The sequence below is a fragment of the Microtus pennsylvanicus genome, chromosome 5 (assembly GCF_037038515.1).
Source record: "Microtus pennsylvanicus isolate mMicPen1 chromosome 5, mMicPen1.hap1, whole genome shotgun sequence".
In the NCBI taxonomy this organism is placed as follows: Eukaryota; Metazoa; Chordata; class Mammalia; order Rodentia; family Cricetidae; genus Microtus; species Microtus pennsylvanicus.
In genome coordinates, this window is record NC_134583.1 from 87,566,450 (window position 1) to 87,589,105 (window position 22,656).

Here is a 22,656-nt window from a genome sequence, read left to right on the forward strand (position 1 = left end):
AACCAAACCTAGGTCCTTTGGAAGAGAAGCCAGTACTTTTTGCTTGCTTGCTTGCTCATTTATTCGTTTGTTTCTTGTTTATTTTGAAGCCAGTGCTCTTGAGCCATCTCTCCAGCTTCTAGCCTTTTTTGAAGCAGGGTTTCTCTGTGTAACAGCCCTAGCTGTCCTAGAACTTGCTCTGTAGAACAGGCTGTTCTTGAACTCTCAGAGATCCTCCTGCCTCTGCCTCCTAAATGCTGGGATTGAAGGCGTGCGCCACCATCACCCAGCTCTAAAAAGTTTTACAAAACGTTTCAATTTTACTGTGTGTGTTTGGGTGGGCTTACACCAAGGCTTGCGTGTGGCAGTCAGAGGACAGCTTGCAGGAGTCAGTTCTCCCCTTCTATCACAGGGTCCCAAGGAGCTCAGGTCAGTCTCGGTGGCAAGTACCTTTATCTGCTGAGCCATTTCACCAGCCCCGAATTTGGCTTTTTTATACGGGTTCTGCAGATTGAATTTAGACTTACATGGTTGGTACCTGTAAAACACCACGGTGTTTCTCCACACCACAGTGAGCAAACCCCAAAAGGGTTTCTCTGTGTAGCCCTGGCTGTCCTGGAGCTCACTCTGTAGACCAGGCTGGTTTCAAACTCAGAGATCCTCCTGCCTCTGCCTCCCAGGGAGTAAAGATGTGTGCCATCACTGCCCAGCTGTGAGCAAATTCTTTAAAGGAAGTGTGTCTTTGTTTTTCTGGAAAAGCCTAATATACTAGCTAATAAGATTGTGCATCTTCAGAGCCAGTTAGCTGCTAAGCTCTCTGCATGTGTTAGTCCTCCAGATTCTCTCTGTCTGCATGTGTTAGTCTTCGAGATTCTCTCTCTTTTAAGATTAAAGGCCTGCGCCACCACTGCCCTGCTGCATGAGGTCACTTCTGATTGGTCATTTTACAGACGAGGTTTTGGCCTAGAATTTTCCCAAGGTGTGATAAAGTCAGGCTGGGATTCCTAGCAGTCCCACCCTAGGATCTAGGTGGGTGGGCTTTTCCCTACCTAGTATAGTATAGGTAAAGATACTCTGAAGCAAGAATCAGGACACAAATAACAAGTGATATCATTTTAATTGTTACACTTATCAATGGGATGAATAAAATGACCAGGGAAGGGGCAGGGTAGGGTGTTGGCCCTGGCCGGATGGTCCCAAGAACCCCTAGGTCCTGTAGGTACAGCTCAGAATAGCCACAAGGTGGCGCCAGACCAGATTCCACAGACCCTACTCAGCATGCAAACCCAGGGTTGGGCATAGGGAGTCTATTAATGGTTCCAGAGCTAAGGGTCTGGGAACCTTCTTTCGCAGTTCAGGATTCTTAGGTCCGGGAGCCAGGCCTCTGTGGAGCCCATCTGTGGAGGTATGGTTCTACCAGCTCAGCCTGCGGACTAGGTCCAGCCCAGTCAACAGAGCAGGTCAGCTCCCGAGTCTTTCTCCAGCTGAGGGACGTGGGAGGCAAGGTGGGTTCCAAACTAGTCAGGAGATGAGGCAAAATCTCTGGGTAATCCGCCGCCAGAAGTTACGACTCGGACTGCTGAGCGCCACATTAACCGCTTCCTGGAAGACGGCTTCCACGTTGTCATGGAGCCGAGCTGAACACTCAAGGTAGGTCACTGCTCCTACAGACATTGCCATATCGTGGCCCTGCCAAGGAAAAATAGGAGCTACTACCAGTTGCGGGTACAGGGTGGAACTCACATTTGGTCTCCTTGCAGCCCTTCTGGCCATCCAGGAGTCTGGAGGACAACAGTGGGAAGTGGGGCTTTTCTAGGACACCCACAGTGGACAATAACCTGTGTGTTGCAGGGAAGGTTAATAACATGGACCCCAGGAGCCCCATTTGTGCTATATATATATATTCTATTCATCCTTTTCCTGACAGAAGCTTCTAGAAAGTGTCCTGCTTTCTGCTTCCAAGTGCCAGCAGTTCCTGACATCCCTCAAGACCCCCGAGAGTGCTACACACCTGTCACAGTGGAACAGTATCTTGAGTTCCCTCCCCCAAGTCCTCTGGCCCAAGGGCTAGTTTCCTACCCTGTGGTAGGTCACGGGCTCCAACCCATTCTTTCGCAGCTTGTTCACCAGCACCTTGTCCTTGCGCAGATCTGTCTTGCAGCCCACGACGATGATGGGCACTCCCTTACAGAAGTGCGTCACCTCTGGGTACCACTGCGGGGGGAGAGTTACAAGTGAGCCACTCTCCATCCACCACCCTGTCCTAGGGAAGGGGCTACCGGTGGCCTCAAAACCAGGATCAGCTCCTTTAGAGCAGTCGACACTAGACCCAGGACCTGCCCTTCTGCCCTCCTCTTCTCCCCTAGCTGCTCTGGCTCCCTGGGTGACCTCCTCAGGTACACCCTACCTAACTAGCCAGCTCCATACTCCCCGCAGGGGACCCACAGATTCCATTTACCATAGGCTTGTGACTCCTCCCTATCCCAGGCTGCTCCTCATCCTGGGGAAGTAGGGACTCAGTTTTCCGCTTGCTCTGATCCAGCATCTCTCCACCCATCAGCAAACCCTGGAGTCTACCCACTGTGGCACCGTACCATAGGCACCACTGTTCTTCCCTGTCCTCATGCCCATAACAAGGTCGGTCCAGAGATGTGCTCAGCCCTAGACTTGTCACTTTAATAGAAAGTGAAGGAATGAAAGTATCTTGACTCTGTATGGTTGCCATGAAGGTAAATGAACAGTGCCCATTACATGGCCAGTCTCTCTCTCTCTCTCTCTCTCTCTCTCTCTCTCTCTCTCTCTCTCTCTCTCTCTCTTTTTCTGAGACAGGGTTTCTCTGTGAAACAGTCCTGGCTGTCTGAAACCAGGCTGGCCTTGAACTCACAGAGATCCACTTGCCTGTGTCTCCCAAGTGCTGGGATTAAAGATTAAAGGCATGCAAGTTCTTAATAAATGTTGTTGCTGCCTTTGCTAATGCTGTCACTGCCCAATGTATTGCTTCTGTGGAGGTCTTGGCAAGCAGTGGCTGAGGGGCTGTGCCATGGCTGGGCAGAGGAAAACATACTGCCTCTTTGACCCTTGAGGGGAGCCGTGAGAATCCCTCTTGATCCTGGGCATCATGAGAGGCTGCTGACTATCAGCAGTGGACATGGAGTGGAGTGCCGACAGCTGCTAGAACTGGACTTTATAGTTCACGTGACCTCCAGCAGGCCCAGGCTAGGGAGGCAGCCTGAGTCGCCCAGCATTGTCAGCAGAGTCAGAAGGAAAAGACCCAGTGTCTAGGCTGCACTGAGGGCAGGCAAGGAGCCACTGGAGTGAGCCAGAGGACCGGCCCTGCTACCGCATTTCTATGTGACCCCAGGCAAGATGCTGCCCCGTTCTGAACCTCACATTATCTATGGATGTATCAAACCCAGCAGACTCATCAAGGGCCTGCCAAGCCTTTTTTGTTTATTTTTGTTTTTAGACAGGGTTTCACTATAAACTACAAGAACTCACTATGTAGACGAGGCTGGCCTCAAACTCCTAGAGATTCGCCTGTCTCTGTTTCCTGGGTGCTGAGATTAAGAACATGAGCCACCATGCCTGGCACTTGAAAATTTCTTGTTCTTTATGTGTGTGTGGATGCTTTATCTGAATAACATATGCATGCTGTGCCTGTGGAGGCCAGAAGAGGGCATTAGATCCTCTGGAACAGGGTTTCCCTGTGTAACTCTGGCTGTTCTAGAACTCACTCTGTAGACCAGGCTGGCCTGGAACTCACAGAGATCCACCGGTCTCTGCCTCTTGAGTGCTGGGATTAAAGGCATATGCCACCACTGCCCAGCTTTTTGTTTGTTTGCTTTTGAGACAGAATCTCACTGTGTGTTCCCAAATAGTCTGGAACTCACTATATAGACCAGGCTGGCCTCACACTCAGAGATCCGCCGGCCTCTGCCTCCCTACTGCTGGGATTAAAGGCATTGCGTCACCACTGCCCAGCTCAGTATGCCCTCTTCACCACTGAGTCATCTGTCTAGCCCCAGGCCTGCCAAGCTTTGACAGCTGACAGAGCAAAGGGTGATGGGCAGTGGCCTGGGTGTTGAAGTGACACATCCCTCACCCCATCACCTACCCTATTGGAGACATTGTCAAAGCTGTTTGGACTGGTCACATCGAAGCAGAGGAGCAAGACATTGGCATCGGGGTAGAACAAGGGTCGGAGGCGGTCATAGTCATCTTGCCCTAGGCAAAGGAGAGGAGTCACTCTCTAGTCCTCCTGCCTGCTCTCAGCACCTCCCCAACATCAGGGAGGGAACTTAGCAGACCAGGGATTTTAGTGGGTGGAGTCAAGTTTTGTGCATCATGTGGATGTCCCCTGGTGGTGGCTCTTACTTGGCTTGCCTGTGAGATGTGGCAGCCTTGGCCTGGAGAAGCCATCACTGGAAGATCCTGTTCAAGGAGTGAGCCTGAGGCAGAGGCCAGGCTTAGGAATCCACTTTGCCCTTGCGTGTGCAGTGAGGGTGGGGACAGATGTGACCCCAACAGAGAGGTCTTAGCAGGTGGGCTATCAGGGGGCTGCTGGGTCTCCTTGACTTTAGTTAACCAACCCATGTATGGGCAAGGCCAGGAGTAGGAGGGGGTCTGAGAGAAGCTAAATTCAGGGTACAAAGCTTGGGAGCCAGGACCAGCCTATCTCTTGAAGCTGCCTTGGGTTGGAGAAGTGGGCACCTACAGGTGGAGGGTTCAGGTTCCGGGGGCCCCTCCTAATGCCAGTGCCTATTCACCGGGGCTCCCCTTCTCTTTCCTGCCCCCCTAGAGCCCCTCACCTACCTGCTGTGTCCCAGATTTGGAGGTGCACAGGTTTACCCTGCATTTGCAGAGTGACATTATAGCGCTCAAACACTGTGGGGCTGTAGCTCTGAAGAAGAAAGAGGACAGTTAGGAAGCTTTTCAGGGATTTGGAGCAAAGCAGACCCCCGCGAATGTGTAACCCCTCATTGTGCTTGTTTCTGAGAAGGTTCCCAGTGTCACAGTGACCAGCCTTCGGGGAAGGTTTAGAGCCGGGAAGGTCCCCATCTTCCCTGGCCTTGTTTTCCTTGATTATAAACGGGAAAATGATGCCCCTGTGGTAGGGGTAGACTATTGCCACAAGAAGTCAGTGAAATGTCCAGGCAGAGTGCTCGGCTTAGTCTGCTGCACAGCCAGACCCCGTACATGCTGGCTACTGGTATTACCTTTGTCCCGTGCCCACTTCTGAGCTCTCGCCTGTGTGCGCACCTCTTTCTGGGAAGATATTAACATATACCTGCTTCTTCCCTTGTGCACCCATATGTTCATCCAGCAAACATTAGCACTTTGTCCAAGCCTAGCTCTGGGCACCAAGGAGCCTAGACTAACTAAAGAAGACTCGGTCTGGCTTGCGGAGCTCAGTCTCTCAGTTATTTGGGGTCTACTTTGATAGGCTCTCATAAAACCCAGGCTGGTTTTGAACTTCTGATTCTTCTGCTCACAGCCCCTGTTTCAGGATCAAAGGTATGCAACATCCTGCCACCCCTTGACTTGGGGTCTTCTTAGCTTAGACTACCCTGAACTCATGGTAATCCTCTTGCCTCAGCCTCTTGAGGCTGAGGATTACAAGCAAGCACCCCCAGGTTTGTCTCTCTTCCTCCTGCCTGCGGGTCCTGATGTAGAACTCTCAGCTACTTCTCCAGCTCCTTGGTGCCCAGAACTAGGCTTGGACAAAGTGCTAATGTTTGCTGGATGAACATATGTGTGCACAAGGGAAGAAGCAGGTATATGTTAATATCTTCCCAGAAAGAGGTGCGCACACAGGCGAGAGCTCAGAAGTGGGCACGGGACAAAGGTAATACCAGTAGCCAGCATGTACGGGGTCTGGCTGTGCAGCAGACTGAGCCGAGCACTCTGCCTGGACATTTCTCTGACTCCTTGTGGCAATAGTTTACCCCTACCACAGGGGCATATGCTCCCTGCCATGCAGATAATGCACTAAACCTCTGGCACTGCAAGCAAGCCCCCAGTTAAATGTTTTCTTTGGTAAGAGTTACATTGGCCATGGTGTCTCTTCACAGCAAAAGAACAGTGGCTAGGGAGGCTCCTTTTACAATTTTTATTTATTCATTCATTCATTTTGAGACGGGCTCTCTACCTATCCCTGGAACTCACTGTGTAAATCCACCTGCCTCTGCCTCTCAAGTGCTGGAATTAACATGACCGGTTCCTTCTTTATTTTAAAAAAGGTCTTATGTGTGTGTGTGTTGCCTACATGAATGAATGTGCACATGTGTGCCACATGCCCATGAGGTCAGAAGAAAGCAGAAGGTCCCCTGGACTAGAGTTACTGACAGATGTGAGCCACCATGTGGTTTGGAGTCTTCAGCAAGAGCATCAGGTCCTGAGCCATCTCTCTAGCCCCCTTTTTGAGCTTTCCAGACATGGTCCCATTGTATGACCCTAACTACAGGCCTGGAACTTGCCCTGTAGATCAGGTTGGCCTTGAACTCACAGGGATTAAAGGTGAGTACCACGATGCCTGCCTCCCCCCACCCTGCCCCCGTTTTGGTTCTTTTTGAGATAGGGTCTTGCTGTGTAGCCCAGTTTCACTTAGAACCTAATGAGCCTCTGGTTTTCCTCCTGAATGCCAGAGTTGGAGACATATATCATCATGTGAGCCTCTTCTCAATTCTCAAAATCCTAACAGAGTCCTCTCACACACTCCCTGTCTCAACTTGCCTTTCCTGATCCCCCCTGACGTGTCCTCTCTTGAACGGGTTACCCAGGGCACAGTGTCTGTGCTGGCTAGTCTTATGTCACTTGACATACAAACTAGAGTTATCTGAGAAGAGGGAGCCTCAGTTGAGAAGATCCTCAATAAGATCCAGCCGTCAGGCATTTATTTCCTTTCCTTTCTCTCCACTCCCCCCCCCCCCACACACACACAGGGTCTCACTGTGTAGCCTTGGCTATCCTTGAACTCATTCGATAGACCAGGCTGGCTTTGAACTCAGAGTTTGCCTGCCTCTGCCTCCTAAGTGCTGGGATCAAGGAGGTACTCCACCACTGTCCTGCAAGAGCAACATGGACTCTTAACCCCTGAGCCATCTCTAGTCCTGTTATTATTTTTCTAGGACAGAGTCTAACTTTGTAGTTGAGGCTAGCCCGATGGGATTACAGGTGTGCACTGCTGTGCTCAGCATAACTCTTGGGGTGTGTTTGTAGGGAGTATTGGGGTTTTGTGGGGGTTTTGTTTTTTGAGGTAGGGTTTTCTGTAGTCTTTAGGGTACCCTAGACTCACTGTGTACCTGAGATGACCTTGAACTCTCCCCGTGTCTACTTCCCAACTGATGGTGTTGCAGGTATGCAGTACCATACCCGGCTGTTTTGCAGCTTTGTTTCTTCTGTCTTTTTGACACTTAATGTGTGTACACATGTCCTAGAATAGACATCAGAGGACGATCCACAAAGGTTGATCCTGTCCTCTCACCATGTGGAGGACCTAGGGATTAATCTTGGGTCATCAGGCTTGATGGTTGGAACCTGTACCCTCTGAGCCATATCTCCAGCCCCGTGATTTCGGAGACAAGGTCTCACTCTAGTTCAGGCTGGTCTCAAACTCAGTGTGATCCTCCTGTCTCCGGGTGGTGGCGCACACTTTTAATCCCAGCTCTCAGAGACAGAGGCAAGCAGATCTCTGTGAGTTCAAGGTCAGCCTGGTCTCTACAGCCAGGGCTACATAGAGAAATCTTGTCTGGAAAAAACAAGGGAAGGGGAGGGGTGCTGCTTACTGACTTGCTTCCCATGGCGTGTGTGCACCACTATGCCTGCCTCCCCATGGCTCCTGCCTCCCCATGGCTCCTGCCTCCCCATGGCTTCTGCCTCTGGGTTCCTGCCCTGATTAAGTTTCTATCCTGACTTCCTTTAATGATGAGCAGTGATATGGAAGTGTAAGCTAAACCCTTTCCTCTTCGACTTGTTTTTTGACCATGGTGTTTTGTTGCAGCCATAGAAACCCTGACTAAGACAGTCCCCTACCCCAACCCAGGCTTGTCCCCTGCAGAAGGCACTGGGGCTCCCCTCTCTTTCCTGCCCCTCCCAAAGCCCCACACCTACTCGCCTTGTCCCAGATTTGAAGTGCACCCTCTCTACAATGGTTGAAAAGTGGACCTGACAGGTCTGATAGCTAGATGAAAAGCTAGGGGCCTGAGCCAATGGAGTATGCCAAACTGCCATGTCTGGAGCCTTTGGCTATGAGTAGCCCTGGACCTCCTGGTCTTGTTACTGCTTTATTATTTGAACCAGGGTCTCACATAGCCTAGGAATACCTTGAACTTATAATCCTCTTGTTTTCACCTCCTGAATGCGGCAAACATACACAGGCAGGCACCACACCTGGTTTATGTGATGGTGGAGATTGAATCCAGGACTTCATGTATGCCAGGTGGGCACACTACCAACTGAGCTCTTTGCTTGATTTTAATTACATTTATTTATCGGGGGAGGGGCACACATGCCAGGGTACCCATGAGAGGTCAGGGGACAGGAATCTGTGATCTCCTATTATGTGGGTGCTGAGAATGGAACTCAGGTTGTCAGGGTTGGTGAGCCATCTTCCCCTCCCTCCCCTCAGACAGGTTCTCACTGTGTAGCCCAAAATGGCCTGGAACTTACTGCAGTTTTTCTACCCTCGGCCTCTGAGTGCTAGGGTGACAGGCATGAGCCACCGTTCCAGGTTTAACTTCCTATAAGGATCCCTTAGGCTTCTATCACTTGGCCAGGGCTGGCTGGTAGGGTCACAGTGTGGAGATCCCTAGTCTCTTCCTTTCCCGTGTCGGGCAGGGTCTTTACCTGCCTATGACTCAGTAGGACTTCATGCCTGTCTTTCTTATGGCCAGACTGCCTGCCAGTCCTCTGAGTCAGGCCCTGGTCAGCTGGGAGGGGCAGTCACAGTGATGGGTCAGTATGTTCTCTAGGGCACCTGGGAGGCCATGCAGTAGAGAGCAATCGGCGAAGTCAGCATGGACAGTCTGCCACTTCCTATAGCAATAGAAGTGGACAGGGACAGACAAGGGCCCAAGCTGCCTTCCCATCCCTGTTTGCAGGCTTAGGGCCCTCTTCCTTTCAGCATTTTTCCTGTAGGAGGGAAAGAGAGTGAGGACAGCACTGACTTTGAGATCAGATGAGCTTGGTTTAGGACCCAGCTCTGACAACCACCAGCTGTGTGGCCTTGGGTCTGCACCATCACTGGTTAGGAGAAACAGTGCCACCTTGGGATGCAAAGGAAAGGCCTGGTGCAGCACGGATGGTCACTGCTCACCTGGTTGGCAGTATCTATACCAGCCCTATCCATCCTTCTCGCAGTACCCTTTCCCATCCCCAACTGCTGCCTCTGGCCTCTGCCCTAGAGCAAGAACCTGCCACTGTGGCACCACTGACCTCTGCATCTGAGACCACAATGTGGTCACCCACATACCAGCTGAGGGCTCTCCAGATCTGAGCGTCAGGATGGCCCCACAGGCCAGTGCTTCACAAAGTGTGAAGATGGCCCCAGCCCACTGCTCCCTACGGCTCTTTTCTGAGACTCGGACAGACAACCTCCGTAGTCCTCAAGAGGTTCTGAGGAAAGTGACTTGCCTAGGGTCATGCACTAGGTGGGCTAGGCAGAAGCAGAGAGTAGGGCTGTTGGTCTTCATGGACTACACCAGTCAGCCACCTTCCTCTTCTGAGGTCACCAGACAGACCAGACACGAGCTGAAAAGGGCTAAGTCGTCTCCGTCACTGAGAAGTGTCACCGCCCCACCCCTTACTTGGGAATGTTACTTTATCTATACCTTTAGTGGTGTTCTTTGACCGCCCCCCCCCAGGCAGAAGTGCCTAATCTTATCTGTTCAGTTTTGCTCAGCCAGAGACCCAAGGCCTGGCCCAGGCTGACCCAGGACAGAGGTGACTCAGCCCCGGGCTTGCCCTCCTGGGGTTCACAACAGGTGACTATCACAGAACAAGAACAGGGTTCCCAGGTGGACACCTATAGAGACTGGAGCAGAGTGAGAAGGACTTCCAACTTGGCTAGTTCTGCAGATGGGGTGTTTTCTCCCACCTCCTGGCTACTAGGAATGTTTGCTTTCTCGGTGCCAACTGAGGCTTTCTGGAGATTGATGCCTCTCCCTGCCCCATAAGCTCTATTGTGCCCCTTCTGCCTTGAACTTGGGCTCCAGCCAGCGAGGGTCACAGAGGCCGCTCCACATTTCCAGCGTGTTCTCTTCTCTGCCCTTTGCTGCAAGCGGAAAGCCTGAAAGATGGACCCTAAGCCTCCAGGCTGCTGGCGCCCTGGCTTTTAGGCTGCCTGTGGCAGAAGCGGCTGAAGCTGGGCCAAGAGACTGCAGTGATGGCTTCAGAGGTCACGGAGTGCCCTGGGGAGCTCAGGGCAGGGCGACCTGAGCTCCATATCAGAGCTACCACCATGGTCCCCTCGAAAGGCACTACCCATAATCACAGCACTTGGGAGGTGGAGGCAAGATTAGGAGGAATAGCCTGGACTACTTGAGACCTCATCTCAAGAAACAAACCAGCACTCAGGAGGCAAAGGCAGGTGAATCTCTGAGTTCGAGGCCAGCCTGGTCTACAGATAGAGTTCCAGAATGGCTGGGGTTACATACACAGAGAAACCCTGTCTCAGAAAAACAAAACAAAATAAAAAACAACATATAATGCTCGGATTCCACGTAAGTGATGTTACACACCTGTAATCCCAGCATTATGACAGCAGAGGCAGGAGGATCATTGATTTGAGTTGAACCTGGGCTACATGTGGAGACTGTCTCAAAAACTAAACAAAACTAACTTGATAACTTACTAAAACTAATGAACTAAAGGTGCCCTCTCTCAGGTCAGGGACCTCCCAGATGAGGGGAGAATAAGGACAAATGGTATACACACACACGCACACACACACATACACACACACATACACGCCTACTCTGTTCTTTTGTCACTCCAAAGTGTCCTGTAAAACATACATAGTTTATGGGCTTTAAGGTGTTTCCATATGAAATTAGCATGATCCCTGCAGTTAGCGTCCATCTGGAGTGTCTGAGCCAGGACAATGATGCTGAGGCCTCTCTCTTTAGGTGCCCTCCTCTGATCCCCCGGCTGTCACAATGGCCAGGTTTCCACGGGCAGCACCTAGAGACCTGGAAACTATCTCCTCAGCTTAAAAAAAACTTGTGTAATTGGTCAAAGGAGGTGATGTCAGCTTTGCAATCCACAAAACCAAAGGCTCTGAGCTGGGTATGGTGGCACATACAAGTAATCCCAGCAACCATCAGGGCAAGAGACGGGAGGCCTCAAGGCCTACACAGTGGCATCCTGTCTCAAGAATAAAACAGAAACCACTAAGGGCCCAAAACATTAAAAACAACAGCTCACTGGTGCAGAGTGCCAAGCAAGCCCTGCTGGCACCTTTGCCAGGGCAGCTTCTCGGACTCCGGCATTAGACTGCCCAGCTCTGCAGTCCCAGAGGCTGGAAGGACACTGGGACAGGAAGGGAAACGGACGTGCTGCTGGAGGCAGACTCATGGAGGCACAGAACGTGGGCTCAGCCACTGTCATGGTCACTGGACAGCCAGTGAGCTTGTCCTGCAGGAGTCACAGTGGCAAGCCCAGAGCCAAGCCTTACTCCGGTACCGCGCTGAGATGTCCATCAGCCTTCTGCCTCACCTTCCCAACTCCCTTCCCTCCCACGACGCTGCTCCGAGAAACTGAGGCTTAGAGTCAAAGCAAGTCAGCGGGCGAACAAGGCTCTTCAGAGAAAGGTCTAGGTTTCCTATCTTCCTCTCTACCGGGAAACGCAGGATCTGCACCACAGTGGCCAGGGTTGGAGAAGAGCTGTGTCTCCCAAGGGACATCATTTATCAACTTTCCTGAGTCCTTGCATGCAGACTGGGAGCTGAGCTCCTCACCTCTATCCACTCACTCGTCTGAACTCAGGTAGGGACTGCCAGTCCTATCGTGCAGTTAAGGAAACAGGCACAGAGAGGGTAAGGAACTTGCCTAAAGGCACACAGCTGTAAGAGGCAAAGGCTTGGTTTGACTGCAGCCAGTCTGGCTCCAAAGTCCTCACTCTCTCTTAGCCAAGTTGTGACACTGCTCTCCTAGGATTTGCTATTTCCCCAGGTGGCCTAATTCAGTCCCTGTGACACCCCTCCCCCTAAGTGCCACTAGTCTCACTTCGCCCCTACAGGCTAAATCTGAAAAACTCTGCCTTCGACCCCAGGCTCTCTTGGGACATCTCCCTCTTTCTCCTCCTCACCCCACACACACTCAGGAGACTGGAGCTGGGTACTTTGAGGCAGCTCTTGGCAGACCCGCACATTGTCCCAGCGAGGGGACAGCGCAAGGCCAAGGGTGAGGGCACTCACCTCTGGGAAGTTCCCGGCGGCGAAGACCATCATCAGCGACGTCTTCCCGCAGCCCCCGTCGCCCACCAGGACCACTTTGACCGAGCGCCCGCTTAGCGGCGCCTCCTCCCCCGCGGCCTGGGCCGCCTTCATCCCGAGCGGGCGGGCGGGCGGGCAGCCGTGCGCGGAGCAGCCGGTGGTGCGCGGCGGGCTGGCTGCGGCGGGCGCGGGGCTGGCCCGGCGGGACAGGAATGTGGAAGGGGCGGGGCGGCGGGAGGAAGTGGGAGCGGGGCGGCCCGGGCAGGAGGCGGCCCGGGGGGCGGGGGACACTCAGCTCAGGTGAGAGGCTCTGACCAGGATGGGGGCGCGATAGCCGCCAGGCGTGGAGCGCTCCCGGGGTACGGTCTCCTGGCGTCCTAGCTGGCCATTCATGAAACACTTTTGGAGCACCTACTGTGGGGCGCAGTCACTGAGGCCACAGGGGTGGGCGGAGACCTATGCCTCCAGAGTGCACCCGGGACTCCTGCGGGGAAAAAAATAAGTAGACAGGCAGTTGGAGAGGGGTTGGGGGCAGGGAGGGAAGACGCACCTGGGCTGGCCCATCTGCCTGGGAGGGAGGTGGTCTTTTATGAGTGAATGAAATGAACGAATCTAAGTTTCTGTGCTTGGGGGCCTAACAATCCAGACCACCTTCAGGTGCAGGACAGATGAGAAGGGAATGGCCCGGACATGCCCTTGTGGGTTCCTGCAGGACCTCTTTGGCCAACACCAGGATTCTTCAATGAAGGCGAATCATTATCTGTCTCCCCCAGACAGGCAAGGATCTAGGGAAACTACGGAACCGTCCATCTGTAGCTCTCATAGCATGCTCTGGCATATGGCTGATGCCATGAGTGGTCCTTAGTATACTACTTACGTTAAATTTTTATTTTTGTGTGAATGGGTTTTTATCTGAGTGTATGTCTGCATCACGGACATGCTTGGTGACCACTGCCCTCCGAAGTCTTGGAACTCGAGTGACAGACAAATAGGAGCCACTATGTGGGGGAACCTGAGTTCTCTGGCATAGCAGCCAATGCTCTTAACCTCTGGGCTATCTCTCCAGCTCCTTGGTAGAATATTTAACCAACACAGATGGTCCTTCGTTTCCAAGAATCTGGGGCCCCTGCGCTGTTCAAGTCACAACATCTACTGTGAGAAGCCTAGACTGGGAGCTGGGCAGGCCACCATCAATGTAAGATCTGCCTGAGGCAGAGAGACCAGAGAGAGAAAAAGGGACTCCTCACCTGGGGTAAACACGGAGGACATTTTCACGGGAGAGGCAGTCTTGAAGAAAAAGTAACAGGTGTTTCAAAGACAACACAAAGAGGCTGGCGTAAGGTGGCCCCGCCCCCTTCCAAGCTACGGGCTAGAGGGAGGGGCTTGACTGAGGAGTTGGAGGCGCATTTGGGATTTCAGGAATAAATCCAATATGGAACTGAAAACTTACTGTCCTCTAAATCCCGCGTTCTCCTTTATGGTTATATATATATATATATATATATATATATATATATATATATATATATATATTTAATTTTTAGTGGACATAGGTAGGCTGGGAATGTAGCTTTTCTGCTAGAATGTTTAGCTAGCATGCATGAAAGCCCGAGTTCCACCCCACTATCACATAAACTGAACTTGGAGGTGCATGCTTGTGATTCCAGTACTAGTGAAGTGAAGGCAGGAGGATCGGAAATTCAGTTAGTGTCAGCTTGGCCATACAGAAAGTTTAAGACCAGCCTGGGCTAGATGTTCTGTCTAAAAGAAGGGGGGGGGGGGGGTTGGTCTTTGTCTTCCCAGACCTTGGACTGGGTGTTTACGTGGAAGTTAAGTGGACCAAAGTCGGAAGTCTTTGGGTGTTACCTCCCACCCCACACTGGTTATGATGTCATCCCCATGGTATTCAAAGTCAGGTGAAAAGAACTGTCAGACCTATATGATCTTCATTGTGTCCCAAGAAGGCAGTTTCCAGTTCCCCTCAGGGCGGCGGCTGCCAGCTCAGCTGCACAGAGGGAACCTCCCCAGGACAGCTCTGCCCCTTCCCTGAAACTGCCACAGGGCTGGGTAGGACTTGGCATGAGGCTGGGTATGTAGCTGAGCAGGACGCCCAATCCAAGGAGTGGTAAGGAGGGGCCCTGTGTCCCGTCCCTGTCCCAGTCCCTGTCCCGTCGTGCCTCCCCCCCCCCCCACACCACCGTCCTGTCCTGTCCCGTCCCATCCCCACTCCAGTCAGCTGTCAGCCTCGTCATTCCTGCTTGCTGTCACCAGTCCTGGGAGGCAGGTGGAGCCAGAGCAAGGGTGGAGGAAGTTGAGAGTCAGGCCGAGGAGGTTGACCTCGGTTGCTATAGGGATAATCACTGTAATGACACCCTTGACAGTCACACTTTACTGTTTCTCTACCTCCTGGTAACAGCACCCACTGATGGGTGGGAGCTTCTGTGCAGGGACTGTCCACCAGGAGGCAGGAATTGCTAGCTCCATTTTACAGAGGAGAAAACTGAGGCTTAGAGAAGGTAACTTCTTGTTTAAGCTCCAATGATAGTTAAGAGGCCAGTGGCACATGGACCCGGGTAAGACTAGCCTACAGCTGCTTCCAAATCTTACTTCTTGTCCTTTATTGCTCTCAGCTCTCACACTATGAGGTAGGCTCGGGGGATGGTCCTACTTCTTGTTTGCAGACTTGAGGACTGAACCCCAGGAGGAGGACGCTGCTTAGATTAGGCCATTAAGACCCAGAGCCGGGACTTGTTCTTTCCCATGTCCAGCCCAGCCTCATCAACAGTCTCTGCTCAGGTTCCTGAGAGGCATATCAGTCAGTCACTGACCCATGGCCATCTGCCCTGGTGACCGGGAGCTTTCCCAAATCTGACATTACTGGACTCTGGACTTCACTGTTTTCCTGAAGTTTATTTTTGGAGTGGGGAGGTGGCCCAGGCCACATAGTCGGCCGCATCAGGGTGCTGTTTGCTGTTTTTCTGTTTACCGTAGCTGCTGCTGACTTCCGGCCTGTGGGTGACTCAACCCCTCCAGGCCCCATCAATCCCAAGCCCAGAATTCTTTATGAACCCTGTGTAGCATGTGACTGCCCTGCAGACCTCAGCACCGAGGAGGGGGTGGGGCCAGCATCCGTCTGGAATGTTGTTCTTAGTGATGCAGGTCTCCAGCAGAGCCAGGGCCACCTCAAGAGCTACCCGGGGCTGACCGCAGCTGACCCATTTCTGTACCCCAGACTATCTCAGACAGGCGCCAGCTGTGGTTCCGGATATTATGTCTAATTGACAGCCTGGCTGGACAAACACGGGAAGAGAGAGAAAAGAACAGAATGAAGTAAATAGGAAAGGACAGGGAAGAAGGGAAGGGAAGAAAGAGGGGATTGAAAGAACCAAACTGACCAAATGGCTGAGCGTGGTGGTGGTACACGCCTGTAACCCCAGCACTCAGCAGGAGGGCGGTTCTCTGTGAGTTCAAGGCCAGACTGGGCTACAGAGCAAGTTCCAAGCTAGACGGAGTTAAACAGTGAAACCTCAAAATAAATAAACAAGGAAATACATAAATAAATATAGAAGAGCTGAAGGCTAAATACATATAACACGTGATTATAGGTGGGGCCGTGTTCTGCAGCTTCTACTTGCTCCAAGGATAGACCCCCTAACTTTTGGCCCCACTTTTTGGTCCACCTCTGCCCTCCCTTGCAGCTGGGCATCTCAGGCTGCTCTGACTCTTTGCTGCCACCGTGTGACCGCTCTGTTCTCTGCAGGTCATTCCCAGGGCTTTCCCCTGGGGCTCCCGGCATGGGGTGCTAGAGTGTTTATGTAGACACCGCCTCGCCTTTGGGGGGCCTTGGCAGGGTGACCTGGGGTACAGTTCTCCAAGCCTTTGCATGTGCTCTGCATGCCCTCCCTCTTTGGTCCCAACCACCAGATTCCAGAAGTCCTTGGATTCAACCTGGACTGTGCCATTCAAAACTTTGCCCTCACATAAATGGAGCACCTACTGTGTGCCATGCACTTGGCAATGCCGTTTCATCCTGCCCTTGGAAGTACATACGATTCCTATGCATCTGTGAAATGAAGAAGCAGAGGCCCAAAGAAGAGAGAGAACTTAGACAAGGCCCAGCTGTCAGTTAAAACCTGGACACTGAGTTCCAGAGTTTGTCCATACAGAATCCTCACAAATTAAGCCAAGTTGGTGGCCATGCCTTTAATCAGAGCACTTGGGAGATAGAGGCAGTAGAAATAGGAGTTCAGTGTTATCCTTATCTATATAATGGGTTTGAGGCCAGCCCAGGATCTGTGAGGCCCAGCCCCTAAACAAAAGGCAGGCCCTACTATCACACTGATGATTTTCTCAAATACCACCATAGAATCTTTGTCTGGCAACAGATGGAGATAGAGTCAGAGACCCTCATCAGAGCAACAGACTGAGCTCCCAAGGTCCAGCTGAAGAGCAGAAGGAGGGAGAAAATGAGCAAGGAAGTCTGGACTGCCAGGGGTTGGTCCACCCACTGAGGCAGTGTGCCTGTTCTAATGGGAGCTGATCAAATACAGCTGGACCGGGACTGAATGAGCATGCGATCAAACTGGACTCTCTGAATGTGGCTGACAATGGGGGCTGACTGGGAAGCCATTGATAAAGGCACTGGGACTTGTTTCTACTGCACGTACTGGCTTTTTGAGACCCTATTCTATTTGGATGCAGAGCTTCCTAGGCCTGGATGTAGTAGGGAGGGCCTTGGACTTCCCACAGGGCAGGGTTCCCTGCCCTTTCTTAAGGAGGGAGGGGAGGGAGGAGGGTGAGTGGGGGAGCAGGAGGGGAATGGGAGGAGGGGAGGAAGTGTAAATTTTTTTAATGGAAATAACAATCCAAAAGGCGGGGGCAACTGGAGAGCTGACTCAGTGGTTAAGCGCACTTGTTGCTCTGACAGAGGACCTGAGTTCGGGTCTCAGCACCAGATGGTAGTTCACAGCCAGTAAGTCCAGTTTCAGAGTATTCGATCCCTCTCTGACCTCTGTGGACACTGGGCATACATAAGGTACACATGCATTCGTGCAAAACACTGACTCTACATATAAAATAAACAAATGAAGTCAGAGGTGTGAGGAGCATTTTATGGGCCAACTTGTCCAACACTCTTCATTTTTCAGTTGGAGAAACTGAGGCCCTGAGAGTAGAAGTAACTTTTCATACAGCAGAGAAGCAAGCAGACCCAGGCCTATGCACAGTAGAACCCAGAAGGTGCCCCTTCCCAATCATCCTTCTATGGGAAGTCCAGCTCCCTCAACTGCATGGACCTCCTGGTTAGAATCTTGCTACTGTTGGGCTTTCCCCGCTAGGAAGGGTGAACCAGCAACTGGGTGAACTGAAGAGGGAGGGAGCTCTACGGTCCCATCTCAGGGGTCATTTAGCCCCCTAATTAACTCGCTCTGGGTATCTGCAGACACAGATGGATGGGCTCAGGCAGGAGAAAGGAGGAAGAGGTAAGAGCTGCTGTCATCAGTGGGTACCAAAGAACTCATCCCCCCTTGCTATAGGCAGGCCAGCCTCCAGCACGGCAACACTTTCCTCTTGGGTAAGTCCTCAGAGAGAGGGGCCCAGGACGCTGAAGGCAGGCCCATAGACTGGGTGCAAGGAAATGGGGACCGGAAAGAGTGGGAAAGGAGGGGCGCCCAGGGAAGGTGTCAAAAGGGGTGGAGACAGGTGAGGAGAGTCATGAAAGAAGATGGGGGCAGGACACGCCTCTGCCAGCCGCAGCCACCCTGCTTCTCTCCAGTAGCGCCTCTGAGGTTTTATCTGTTTGTATTTTTGTGTGTATTAGTGTCTTGCCTGTGTGTGTATGTAAGTGAAGCACATGCATGGCCTAGAGAACAAAGGGCTCTAGATCCTCTGGAAGTGGAGGAGTTGCAGACTGTTGTGAGCCTGCTCTGTGGGTACTTGAAACTGAACCTGGGTCCTTTGTTAGAGCAGCAAGTGCTCTCAACCTCTGAGCCATTTCTCCAGTCATTTTGAGAACTCTTTAATGAACCCCAAACCTAGAGATAACTGAGCCACCTGCCTGCCCTGCTTGTGCCTCTCCGCCTAGAACTACACTGCTTCCCTTCCCTTCTGGGTCCTCACCCCCAACCTGGGCCTGCTGTTGCTCAGAGCCTTTTCCAGGCTTCCTCCCGCCAGCAGAACAAGGACCTTCTACCTCACCGGGGTTGCTGGGAGGCTCCACAGCCCATCTCCCTCAGTCTCTCAAGTCTCTGCCACGCTGTGGTTCTCCAGACAAGGGTCCCCAGTTGTGCCCTGTGTTCTACTGGGGGTGGATGCTAGGAATTTAAAATGTTCTTTATTCTTAAATCGGTTGGTGATGGCAGTGGTGGTAGCTTATTGCCTTTAATCCCGGCACTTGGGAGGCAGAGGCAGGCGGATCACTGAGTCTGAGGCCAGCCTGGTCTACAGAATAAGTTCCAGGACAGCCAGAGCTACACAGAGAAATCCTGGGATGGGGGAAGCCACCAAAAATGTCTTTGTTCTTGAGGATGCCATACAATGTACACAAAGCATGTGAGCAGGCCTGCCCCACCTACCCCTTGCTAAGACACTGGATTATTATCTAGCTCCGGAACTCCCAGGAAAAAGGAAGGAGAGGACTATGTTGGGATCCAGAAAGTTCTCAGCTGCCCTTCAGTGACTTCTGAGGAATTGGAAAAAGGGCAGTGTGTCCTCAGGTTCGAGAGCATGGGTTCTTGAACCATAATGTCCCAACTTGAATCATAACCTGATGACTTTCTGGCTGTGTGATCTTAGGCCAGTTACTTAACTTCTCTGGGCTCTGGTTTCTACATCTCTACAGACGGAACGCCACAGTTGCTGCCTTTGAGGGCTGCTCGACTGCAGACTGAGAATCAGTTCTCGATGACCTTGTAAGGAAGGCCTTTTATCCTTCTATGGCCTATGCTCTGCCTCTCTGATCTTTGGTTCCCTCCCCTGAGCTAGCAAGGCAGGGGAACTCTGCCCATTGTGTCTCTACTCGAAATGCTTTTCCTGCCTTACATACTTAATGCTCAACTATGTGCCACCACTGGGAAGCCTTCCGTGATTTCCCCATGCCCATCTTTCCCTACCGGGACTGGGACTGGGGATCTCACAGGACCCCTGTGGGGCCCAAGGTTCCCAGTGAAGACAGGGAGATGACTCTTGGCTGAGCAGGGCTTCCTGTAAGCCCCCTTCTGCTCCAGCTTTATTTTGGTTCGAGAATCATTCCAGTCAGCATTCTTGGTCAGCACCACAGCCACCCGGGGAACACAGTCAACGTCTCATGCAGTATAGAAGGAAGGAACAAGGGAATGGAGGTTGGGAGATGTGTTCTGCCCTGCAAAGCCACTGGCTTAGAGAGGGTCCGGGGCTTCCAGATGACAATGCCTGGCCCAGCCACCAGTATCCCTGGTCCAGTATTCACCTCTTGATACTGGCCCCAGGCTGAGAAGCCTGGCTTCAGTCGGGTCCGGTTACGGCAGGTGTCCGGCCTCCAGGCCTGTTGACGTGTGTTCCTGTTCTAGCCACCCCTCCCCTTGTCATACATGGTAACTGATTAGACCTGGGTCTCCATGGTTCCTGATTGGATCTGGGTATCCATGATTCCTTAGGGCCAAGGACCAGAGGCAGCCACCTGAGTCCTCGTCTTATCACTTCCCATGCCCACTATCCTTTTAAATCTGCAGGTACCAGAGAGAAGCCAAAAACCACCCCTTCTCTGGGACTGCCATTATCAAATGACATTTATGAAATCTGGGGGGGGGGATACCCCTGCTAACTATGGCCAGGTGGGAGCCAATGAACGATTTTGATAGTGGTTGTACAACCTGGCCCTTGCCTTCTGAACACCATTTCCCCAGAGTTCCTACTGGCTCCAGCCTACGCTAACTATCCCTGAAGTCTGTGTTGGGAACTTGACCCAAGATGCCCACTATTCCTAGGGTTGGGTTTAGGCCTGCCTGAGAGCTTTCCTTTGAGAGAGGCCTGGCCTGGAGGGACACCAGCTAACACTGGCGGATCTGGGCCCCTGGGGACGTCTGGTTCTCTCAGGGGTGGAGGGTCATGTGGCCTACAGGCTTCTGCTGGGCCTGGTCTCCTGGCCTTTTCTTGTCCCACTGCAGTAGGCAGAGTCTGTGTTTAGAATGGGCTAGCTTGTGTCCCGTCCCTTCTATTGTTTGACTGTTTACTACAACCTACTACACCCCTTCTAAATGTGGATGCTATTTATTCCCAAACCCTCAAAGTGCAGCTTCTTTCTTGTCTGAGAGATCCTCCCTGTTCCCCCAGACCCGAGGGCTCCTTCCCAAGTCCATCTGGCTGGGCAGTCACTTGATCAGAACTGAGCTATCCACCAGGATGGGAAAGGGGCCCTCTTGACTTTGTTAATATTAGTCCTGTCAGTACAGGGACTAGCCCCCCCAAGACTTCTTAGCAGCTTAAGAGAATCACAGAAGGGGTGTTGACCAGCTCTGAAACCCACGTGCCTCTGCAGGCTAAGGGACATACTTCATTAGGCTCTCTAGAACACACTTGGTCAGTCTGCTGGGTCCCCAGCCAGCTCCAGGTAGTCCTTAGTGGGGAAATTACCCTAGGTCTCCAGGTGAAGAGCCACACCCATTCCTCCATGACAGTCTGGACAGAGGATCCAAGATGACTGATGAGGACCCCCTAGGAGGTGAGGCGGCCCGGTGTCAACAGCTCCAGCTGACTATAGAGAGGGCATCGCTGGGTAGAACTGAGATGGTGCCAGGCTCCGACAGCTCTGCTGCCCATTTGGCCTGCTTTGGCTGCTAGTTTCGCCGGACTGGGTGCCACATGGACACAGGCCTGCGCAGTGTGGCCAGCATCTGGTTCCAGTGTGTGGTGCCCATGCCACTGGCCCCTGGACCAATGATGACATGTCCCACGTTGTCCCCACGGCCATCACTGCTGCTCTCAGCCACGGTCACTCGGAGAGACAGGTCCTAGGGAGGAGGAGACACGAGAGTCTCACTATGTAGCCTTGATCGTCTGCAGTTCACCAGGCAGACCAGGCTGGCCTCAAACTTGGTCTTCCGAGTGCTAGAACTAAAGACCATTGCCACCTCATTATTTATATTTATCTATAGTTCAGGCTGGCCTCAAAATCCCTTCAGAGTGGGACATGACCCTGAACTTCTGACACACACCCCCCGCCCTGCTTCCACCTCCTGAGTGAGTGCACCACCATGCCTGGTTTATGAGGTGTGGTGTGTGTGTGTGCACAAGAGTGTGTGCGTGAGTATGTGTGTGTGCATGTGTGTGTGCACAAGAGTGTGTGCGTGAGTGTGTGCATGTGTGTGCACAAGAGTGTGTGCGTGACTGTGTGCATGTGCATGTGTGTGCACAAGAGTATGTGCGTGAGTGTGTGTGTGCACAAGAGTGTGTGCACAAGAGTGTGTGCGTGAGTGTGTGTGTGTGCATGTGTGTGCCCAAGAGTGTGTGCGTGAGTGTGTGCGTGTGTGTGTGTGTGTTGGAAACCCAAGATCCTGTGTATGCTCTAGCTTCCCGGCTTTTGGACTTGAGCCTTTGTTACCTGTTTCTTTGTCTTTAAAATACGACAACATTTCCTACTCCATAGGGCTGCTGTTGGAAGAAAATTAAGCATGTAGGCGGGGAGAAAACCCAGAAACAGAAAATGTGTGACCCGGTACTGGCCCATCAACAGAGCACTTTCAGACGCCGCTCCCTGCTACTGGCGTCATCATGTGATCACAGCCGAGAGTCAGGGTTAAATAAGAAGAGGTTTGAGATGTTAGCCCAGATGTTCTTACCTAGTCTCCAGCAGCTCCGGTTTTGGAGGTTAGAGGGAAGGGGCATTGTGACAAACAGGGCAAAAGCAGGGGTCAAATGGGTGAACTATCCAGTAAGGGACAAGGACCAGCCAGATTCCTAGATTTGGGACACCCAGAGTGAGGCTGACATTCAGCTTTCAAATCTGAGGAGCTGGCAGGGTAGCTCAGTGGTAAAGTGGGTGCCTAGCACACACAAAGCCTCCAGTTCATCTTCAGCACTGGAAAACAAAGAAATTCCCAAGAACATCCCTAGGAGGGGACTAGGTGAGCCCTGCAGAGTCCCCGGGCTGCAGGGCAGACTTTAGTACAAGGATGATTATTAGACATAGCTAAGGATAGAAAGAGACAATGAGAGGAGAAAGGAGAGGAAAGGAGGGAGCAAAATCCCCACTCTCTGACTGATAAGGCTTAAG

The 22,656-nt window shown here is 52.2% G+C and overlaps 2 protein-coding genes across 3 annotated transcripts in view; both read right to left on the reverse strand.

The window, feature by feature from the left end:
- Positions 1 to 1,079: 1,079 nt before the first annotated feature.
- On the reverse strand, positions 1,080 to 12,608 carry Rhod (ras homolog family member D). Its single transcript, XM_075973038.1, has 5 exons — positions 12,393 to 12,608; positions 4,792 to 4,879; positions 4,094 to 4,203; positions 2,059 to 2,193; positions 1,080 to 1,668 (listed from the first exon to the last, which is right to left on the reverse strand). The coding sequence occupies exons 1-5, from the start codon at positions 12,522 to 12,524 to the stop codon at positions 1,501 to 1,503; spliced, it is 633 nt and encodes a 210-aa protein (XP_075829153.1). The 5' UTR covers positions 12,525 to 12,608; the 3' UTR covers positions 1,080 to 1,500.
- Positions 12,609 to 17,500: 4,892 nt separating this feature from the next.
- Syt12 (synaptotagmin 12) overlaps positions 17,501 to 22,656 on the reverse strand; it is a 35,521-nt gene continuing 30,365 nt past the window's right edge. The window contains exon 8 of one of the 2 annotated variants that reach the window (XM_075973039.1): positions 17,501 to 21,394. In XM_075973039.1, coding sequence (XP_075829154.1) covers positions 21,221 to 21,394 — 174 coding nt within the window. In that variant the 3' untranslated portion in view covers positions 17,501 to 21,220. The remainder of the gene's footprint in view (positions 21,395 to 22,656) is intronic. The other variant, XM_075973040.1, reaches the window with a different exon arrangement.